At 49.9% G+C, this 9201-nt stretch overlaps 1 protein-coding gene across 1 annotated transcript in view; it reads left to right on the plus strand.

Annotated features, from left to right (window-relative positions):
• The window catches only part of DENND2A (DENN domain containing 2A), a 75539-nt gene extending 72915 nt beyond the window's left edge, over positions 1-2624 (plus strand). The window contains exon 13 of the mRNA XM_021717874.1: positions 2374-2624. Coding sequence (XP_021573549.1) covers positions 2374-2595 — 222 coding nt within the window. The 3' untranslated portion in view covers positions 2596-2624. The remainder of the gene's footprint in view (positions 1-2373) is intronic.
• The last annotated feature ends 6577 nt before the right edge of the window (positions 2625-9201 follow it).

Raw genomic sequence — 9201 nt, forward strand, 5'->3', positions numbered from 1 at the left:
CCCCCCCCTCAGCCTCCCAAAGTGCTGGGATTACAGGCTGAGCCACCGAGCCCGGCGGGCCTGACTTTCAGTGAGTCGACAGATTCAGGGGTGTCCTCTCCCTGCTCCTCAGGCGGGCCCAGATCACTCAGCATAAGGTCAACTCTCAGTCCAACCCATCCAGCCCTGGATTCTGCCCCAGAGAGGAAGTCCAAGGATATTCTGTGGCAGCACGGGGTGTTTCTTTTTTTTTTTTTTTCATTTTGAGTCAGAATCTCACTCTATTGCCCAAGGTTGGAGTGCAGTGGCATGCTCATGGCCACCGTAGCCTCGACCTAATAGGCTCAGGCAATCCTTCCATCTCAGCCTTCCAAGTAGCTGGAACTACAGGCATGTGCCACCATACCTGGTTGATTTTTTTTTTTTTTAATTTATTCTAGTGACGAGGTCTCACCAAGTAGCTCAGGCTGGTTTCAAACTCATGGCCTCAGGCAGTCCTCTTACCTCCATTTCCCAAAGTGCTGGGATGACAAGCATGAACCACCACCCCTGGCAGGGGTGTTTCTTTGCATAGCGGCGGCCTCAGGTTAGGGGCCTGCACTGTACTTCTTAGTTTCTCTTAATAAGCCATTCGTGGTCATTCCTAACTTTTATTTGACCCTGTTTATGTTCTGAGTATGTATCACCTCTATAACTTTGCAGTTTAAAATAGATTGTTCCCCAGGAACACAAGCTCAGGTTCTACTTTTCATTGATCTTAGACTTTGAAGCGTGTCCCTTCCTTGACTGGGCTGAGATTTGATGAAAGAGGTTATTTTCACCCTTCCCACTCCCTTGGCATGGCTCTGTGGACAGAAGACAGAGCCCATTCAGCCTTAAGTCTCCAGTTCCAGAGACCCTCAGAAAACCAGGTCATGGCCGGGCTCGGTGGCTCAGCCTGTAATCCCAGCACTTTGGGAGGCCGAGGTGAGTGGATTGCCTGAGCCTGAGGGTTCGAGACCCGCCTCAGCAACTTGGCGAGACCTCATCTCTACAATGAATCAAAAATCAGCCGGGCGCGGTAGCACGCTCCTGTAGTTCCAGCTCCTTGGAAGGCTGAGGCGGAAGGATCGCCGGAGCCCAGCAGGTCGAGGCTGCGGTGGCCGCTCCTGGCACTGCACTCCAGTCTGGGCGACACAGTGAGACTCCAACTCAAAAAAAAAGAAAGAAAGAAAACCAGGTCACCTTTGTAGACAAAGGAGTGATGGGGGTGGGTCTGGGACACTCAGGAACAACCCAGTTTCCCAGCACAGAGCAGCAGTCTCCCTGTTGCTGGAGAACCTGAAACCATCCCACACCAGATGCAGGTGTCTTGGCCACAGGGATGTAGCAGGAAGGGCAAGGATAAGGGAGTCCCATGCGGGGGCAGCATGAGGGCCAGTGCTGTCACAAGAGTGAAATCTACTCTTCACACTGTGAAGGAGGCAGCTATTTAAAGAGAAAAAACATGCACATGACTAGCAACTTGAGATAAATTCAGGAACATTCCAACAAGTACAGAATAAGAAGGTATATACACGAAGTATAAAAGCTGAAAAGACACATCATCAGAAAGATAGGAGTAGGGCTGATTAAGAAGTGCCTTTTTGCCGGGCTTGGTGATTCACACCTGTAATCCCAGCACTTTGGGAGGCCAAGGTGGAAGGATTGCTTGACCCCAGGAATTCAAGACAGCCTGGACAACATAGCGAGACATCACTAAAAAAAAAAAAAACACTTAACCAGACATGGTAGCATGCACCTATCCCAATTACTCAGGAAGCTGAGGTAGAAGGATCACCTGAGGTCAGATGTCAAGGCTGTAGTGAGCCATAATCATGCCACTGCACTCCAGACTGAGCAACTGAGTGAGACCCCGACTCAAAAAAGAAAAAAAAAAGGCAGTATCTTCTCAATGAGGAGCTTCAGAAGTGCTGTTCAAAATCCGTTGGCCATTCTACATGAGCTTGTGATTTTGTTCTAGCAGGTAATAGTCCCTCACGAGACAAAGACTCTTACCACTGGGATTTTCAAGGCTGGGACAGTTTTCAGCAGTCTTAGAACTCTCGGACTCTCCATGGGGAGTCTAGCCATGCTGTTGCCAGGGAGCATCTTCTGAGTATTTGGGGCCATCGCATCTGCTATCCTCTTTCCACCATCCACCTATCCTCAGTTGAATGTGAAATGCTTGCTTCCTACCAAACGCGCCTCCTTCCTCTGTCTCCTAGGGTCTTTCTTTTCTTCCAATCCCGTTTGTCTTCCATTTCTTCTTTTCCTTTGCCCCTGCCAGTGGGTCACCCCCGCTAGGAATCTCAGAGCCCCGGGACTGTGACACCCGTGAGGCCCTTCTTCATGGCTGCTCCTCTTCCCTGGCAGGTGATTGAACTGTGCCGCCCGCTGGACTCCCGGCTTGAGCATGTGGACTTTGAGTCTCTCTTCTCATCTCTCAGCGTTCGCCACCTGGTCTGTGTTTTTGCCTCCCTGCTTCTGGAAAGGAGGGTCATCTTCATTGCAGACAAACTCAGGTACTCACCTTGGCACCTTCTGCTAACGTATTTGAATGCCAGTCGGTCTTGGACGCTCATGTCTGTAGAGTAGGTGATTGCCTCAGGTTGAGAGTAAGCCCTGGGAGAGGAGGAGGAAAGCCAGTGGGAACTCACACCCATTGTGGAAAATGAGGTAAGTCTGTGCTCTGTGCTTGACTTCTGGGATGTTCTCCAGAAAACCTGCTTTCCACTCATTGTGCTGCTTGCCAGGCACTCTGCTGAGTGGTAGGGAAACAAAAAATATACAGACATGTGCTCAAAAGTTCTCAGTACAGAGAGAAGAGAGAAGTAAACAGACCACCCAGGACCATCGGGAGGTAGTTGGAGGCAGTGACGTCCTGGGGACCTAGTGAAGCCACCCTCTCCTAGGGAAGGCAAGTTCTGAGTGCCAAGGCTTGGAGCAAGTAGAAAGCAATTCTACTCTCTACCAGGTAAGGAGACGGGGGAGGCTAAACCCTCACCTCCAGGGACCGCAACATAGCTCACTAGCACTGGGGCAGAGAGAGGAAGGAGGAAGAGGAGCTGGCAGAGGTGAATGGAGGTCAATTCAGGGAAGGCTGCAGGCCATGCTCAAGAGCAGATTCATCCTAAAGGCATCTTTTCTCTTGCAGTTGAAGTAAATCCCATCACACACACACATACACGTGTGCACACACAGCCTAGTGGGATGCCACCCACATCCCAGTGGTCACTTTCAGTGATTTGCAGAGGCCACATCACAAATCAAAGAAGATCCAGAAAGAAATGCAGATAGGGATTTGGGTCAGTCCTGAGCTTCTAAAAAAAGAACAATTCCTTGCATTTGCATCATTTCAAAATACTGAATTAGAGCCTTCTTCGCTTTGGAACCAAGGGCACAGCAGCGTGAGGGTGACTGCAGCTCTAGGAAGAGCCAAGTCGTGGGGCTAGCCAGGAGACGCAGATGAGGCCACCTGAGAGGTCCATCTGGAAGGAAGCACTGCCAGAAACCAGAAGACCGAGGCCCTGTGGTTTAGAGAGGAAATATGGCTCTGAACTATGGAAAACAAAAGGAGGAAGAACAAAAGAGATAGAAGAATGGGAAGGCCAAAATGTCCCCACATGGGATTGTCAGGAGGTGTGGTGGGAAGGGGCCACCTGACCTTGTCCTCCTGCTGCAGCACATCTGGTCACGTTTGTGACGTGCCTCTTTGGACTGCAGCCACTTGGCCCTTCCCAGCCCACTCCCACCCTGTTTTGTAGTTAGCTATTCACTCTTCAATGTCATGGCTGTTATACTCCCCATGTACATTGTCAGCTCAGGAAGCAGGCACTGTCTTTAAGCCTGCAGCTGGTGCTGGGCACTGGGCAGCTTTCCAAGCCCTGAGGCGCTGGGGAATTCAGACTGGGAGTTCTCAAGTTTGGGCCTGGAAACACAGGATGCCTAATAACCCTTTGGTGGCCAGGATCGGATTTTGTCAGCACTGTGGTGACCGTCTGCCCTCCATTCCCTCAGGATAGGGCTCTTGGGCTTGGATTTGCAGAGGGGAAGCACTGGATTTCAGAAAGGCCTAGGCAAGAAGCGGAAGGCCAGCCAGGTAGACCTAGTAAGCCGATCACCCACCGGGAGTGGAGTTGGGAACAAACAATCCCCAGAGAACTTACTTCTGGGGTAAAAATATTAGACTTGGGGAGGGTCCAGCCTGAGAATGTCAGAGGGATCGGCAAGGCTGGAAAGGAGCAGTGCCTCAGCCTCCTCCAGGGAGGCAGAGAACAGAAAATATCCTCTGTTTTCCTGGTCAAAGTACAAAGAAAGAAAAGGTGTGAACAGAAAAGAGGAAGGAAGGAGCCGTGTCCAGGAAAGCACATCCCAGAAGGGCAGTGCAGGGAACATGTCAGGAGGCTCAGAGCATCATGGAGCCTGGAAACGCCTGCTACAAAGGGCTTATCTGAACTTAGGCCCCTTATGGTGCTGGGATAGGATTTGGCAGTCTTTCTTTCCCTGGACACATTTCTGGATTGACAGGTTGTACACCGGACCAGTCCCCCTACCCACCCACACACACAGAGCTGCTGTCCTAAGAGACAAAGGAAAAATGAAAGGATCCCAGTGACCGCGAATGGACCCTGCTGTGGTCTCTAGGCCTTGGCTAGTTCCCCAGGCCCCTCCCTGGCCCGGCCCCACTCTGGGGCCCCTTGGCAGACGAGACAGGTCACCTGTGTTGTCAATAGAAGGGATTTTGGAGTCTCTCTCGTCATCCCCCATTCCATGGGGTCTGGCATTCTGCCCTTAGAGATTTAGTCTTTTCAAATTGCACACTCCGTAAGCGAGTCAGACACCAGCTGTGGCCGCCCAAGCAGGTCTCCCCACTGGCAAGTGGTGCTGCGCATTGGGGGTTTTCTTCAGCTGTAGCTGTGGAGTCGAGATTTCTGTAGGGGAGGAGGAGACCACAGGAACATAGATCATTTTGGTGCTCTCCTTAGAGCTGGAGCCTGAGCCAGGAGATGGTGCAGTAATTGTGTGTGCATGTGTGTGCATAATACCTGAATTGAGTTTTTAGGCCCTTTGTAGTTTTCAGACATCCATATCCCTCTCTCGTTACCCAGGACATTTTCCCAGAGTTGGGAGGACCCCTGAACATCCTTAGCTCTTGGCCCTGAGTCTCCCCATTCATGAGGCTCAGGGCTCGTCTGAACTTGGGCCCTTTGTGGTGCTGGCTTTCAGGGGCTTTGGTGTCTGATTTTCCCAGAAGGCATCCCTTGCCTTTCTTGTTACAAATGGCTCAATATGCTTTCTCTCTTGCCCAATATATTATCTTTGCATCCTACACGAGTTCCAGACAGACCTGGAGATGGGAAAATAAATAAATCAGGCCCAAAGAGATCTGAGACAGGACAAGAAGAAAACAAAGAGTGAGCGCACCTACCTGGAATAGTCATTTCATGCTCTCTCCAACCCTGTCGGATGTTATCAGGAAACACAGGCACATAAAGGACCAGTCATTTTGCTCAAAGAAGCAGGCAGTAGGAGAGCTCCCTGACTCTGGAGAAGATGGAGGGAGACCAACTGGGCCTTAGTGGTCTGGAGATGGGTGAAGAGTGGCATCTGCACCCTCTCTGACTCTTTTTTTTTGAGTCAGAGTCTCCTTCTATCACCCAGGTTGGAATGCAGTGGCACACTCATGGCCACCACAGCCTCGACCTGCTGGGCTCAGGAGATCCATCCGCCTCTGCCTTCCAAGTAGCTGGAACCACAAGCATGTGCCACCAGCCCAGCTAATTTTTTATTTATTGTAGAGACAAGCCCTCGCCATGTTGTTCAGGCTAGTCTCAAACCCCTGAACTTAGGCAATCCTCTCACCTTGGCCTCCCAAAGTGCTAGGATTACAGGCATGAGCCACTGCACCCGGTGGAAAGTCTCTTTATAACAGCCTGTTAGGACTCATTTGCACTTGGCAGTCAGGTCAAAATTGCTACTAGGAAGTCTGCTTTTCTCTTCAGTGCCCTCCTTCCTTCTCTTATGGCCTTTGCCCTTCAGGTAGGGTCCCAGTGAGGCAGGTGGGGCTGAGGACCCCCGAAGTCTCTCCTGGCTCTCAAGTTCTCTGACTCCGTCGGCCAGGTGGAAGGATATGTATCCACGTCTGTCTTGTTCAATTTGTGGGGAACTAGCCATAGAGAATCGAAGGGTTCCTTAGCCAGGCCATGACAAGCAAGGGTTTGGGCACTGATGGCTGGCTGGCTTGGAATTGTCTGATCTGGAAAATTCTGTGAGGAGAGTCTTCAGCGTAAGTGACAGCTGCTGCTCCAATCCTCAGTACCCTGTGACTGCACATGCACTGATTCCGAGCCCTGTCAGTGGAAAGGGGAAGAAAGCTGCCTCATTCTCCTGATTTCCCTCTATAGCCACAATCTCAGTGAGGCCACAGTGCAGGGCATGAGGACAGGACATGTCACAAACTCACGAGCGACCCTATGACATCACAGAGGGGACCTCTGCCTGCTCCAGGTCTGTTGTCGCCACCCCAGCCCTCTCCCCCACACACGGTTCATTTCCTCATCATGGCTGTGTGTCTCCCCACTGCAAGAGGAAATTTCAAGGAGTTATGGCAAATATTGCATAAGTTACCAAAAGGTTTTAAGTTGAGCCAAAAATCTGTCCAATTTAGAATAATATTTTTGCTCTGTTTCATCTTTAGGATGGACATTGAGTGTTTCTAAAGGCTCTGTCAAGCCAAAGTTTGACAAATGGACAGGAAAGAATGTTGTTGTGATAGCTTGTTCTGTCATCATAACAACCCAAATAAATATTTCTCTGTACCATGTCTTCATTTTTCTGATGATAAACATTTTGTTTTTTAGTTTACTAATTTCCGTTCCCCAAAGTAAGAGTCCTATATCCGCTCTAGAATCTGCTCTACTCAGAAACATGTGCCATCTCAGAAGAAGGTTAGACTTGTGAGCATGCCCTCTTTAGGGAGATGAGTTTACCCACAGCCTGCCTGGAAGTGTTGGTTACTGCCACCCTAGTGCTCTGGTATCCAGAATATAATCTCAGAGGCTGGCCCGGTCCTCAGAGTGGTTGACAGCATCTTAGAGACAAATACAGGTAATTCAGAAAAGTCCTATGAAAAATACAATTTTAATAGTATAATAGTACAGTCTGATTAAATATTGAGTACTAACCATCTATTTTGCATATGAACACCAGGAAGACACCACTAGGAGCAAGAGTTAGAGGCTAGTCCTCACAACTAACATATTCTCGGGATGGAAGCTTATTCCAGTTCTCTGGGAGTCCAATCCCTCCCGGGCCAGGCTGACTTGGCATCATCATCTTTCTCTTTTAGACATACTACAGTGACTGGAAACCTTGCAGACACATCTCTCTATCAGTTGCTCAGGGTGAGATGTCATGTCCTGTCTTAGCTAAGGAGCCCTAGAATAACTTCTGGTGAAGAATTACCTTTCTTTTTATGGCCCTAGCAGAAAGCCCCTAATTCCAACTCCTGGCCTTTGCTCTTTCTTAGTGGTTTGTAGTATGTAGGCATTAAAGCTGGAAGGACATTAGATGTCCTCTAGTCTACTTTACTTACTGTACAGGTGAAGAATCTGGCTGAGAGAAGGTAAGGGCTTGACCTGAGATCATACAGGAAGTAAGAGAACTCGTCTTCTTGAGGCCCAGGCTGTGTTCTCTTTAAAGTCTGTGGCACACTGCTACAGGGTTTGAAAGTTCAGTGATGGGCCGGGCTTGGTGGCTCAGCTTGTAATCCCAGCACTTTGGGAGCCCAAGGCAAGTGGATTGCCTGAAACTGTGTGTTTGAGACCAGCCCAGGCAACCTGGCAAGACTTTGTCTCTACAATAAGTAAAAACTTAGCCAGGCATGGTAGCGCGCACCTACAGTTCTGGCTACTTGGAAGGCTGAGGCAGACGGATTGCTGGAGTCCAGCAGGTTGACGCTGAGGTGGCCATAAGTGTGCCACTGCACTCTGGCCTGGGCAACAGAGTAAGACTCCAACTCAAAAAAAAAAAAGTTCAGTGATGAAAACATGGCAGCCACTGCTTAGTGGCACCCACCACATGGCAATATGCACCAGGCACCAAACCACACTGAGTTTACCTTTCACTTGAAACTAATGCAGCAGTAGGAGAGAGATTTTGCTTGGGATGCTAAAAATACTGACTGAACATCCTTCCAATTCCTGGGGTGTTTGTCCAATTTGGGAAACTTCATTTACTTTTCTTATAGCACTTAGGGGATGCTCTGTGCTAGATCTTTACTGGTTCAGAGACAGCTGGATCCTGTCAAGCATAGGAATCCCAGATATGGCCCAGAGGCTAGGTTGCAACCAGTGCTGAAGCATCTTCTTCAGAACTGTAGCCCCCACAAGTGTATCCTGATGTTCTGGAAAATGCTTCAGCACTCAGGAACCACCACCCAATAGTGAACAACTAGAATCCAACCCTTCTTACCTGTGCCTTTTAACCCTGTGATCCAGCAAACCTCCCACTCTGGCCTTCTTTTTCCTACCTCACTTTTTTTTTTTTTTTTTGATTTGAAGTCTCACTCTCACCCACGCTGGAGGGTAGTTCCACACTCCTGGCAACTACACTCTCAACCTGCTGGGCTCCTGCGATCCTTCCACCTCAGCCTTCTAAGTAGCCGGAACTACAGGCACGTGCTACCACGCCTGGCTAATTTTTTTATTTATTGTAGAGACAAGGTCTCACCAAGTTGCCCAGGTGGGTCTTGAACCCATAGGCTCAGGCAGTCCTCTCACCTCGGCCTCCCAAAGTGCTGGCATTACAGGCTGAGCCACCGAGCCCAGCCTCCTACCCCACTTTTGCACAATTGGTCACTGCTGTGAGAGCTGGTGTTTCTTTCCTCCACTCCCACTGTGCTGTGAGCCAGCTGCAGGGCTGTCTCCATGGGACTTCCTTCAGAAACACTGCCTCTCCCCCAGCCAGCTGGTGCTCGCTAAGGCCACATGGCAAGCTCACCGAAGAGTCATCCTTAGCATTCCAGAACTACTACCTACACTTCACAGATTCCTAAGAGGCCACCTGTCCAGCAGTGTCTGCTCCATACCTCCATGAGGGCTCCTCTAGCCTTCATGAGCCTGGGAATAAAATTTCATTAGCGGATTGGGCTGTGCGGAGTCGCGCCGCTCCCATCCACGCAGAGTGCTGAGGCTAGGCCAC

This window comes from Carlito syrichta, unplaced genomic scaffold (genome assembly GCF_000164805.1).
Source record: "Carlito syrichta isolate Samal-C Ts95f unplaced genomic scaffold, Tarsius_syrichta-2.0.1 Scaffold311381, whole genome shotgun sequence".
Classification (NCBI taxonomy): Eukaryota; Metazoa; Chordata; class Mammalia; order Primates; family Tarsiidae; genus Carlito; species Carlito syrichta.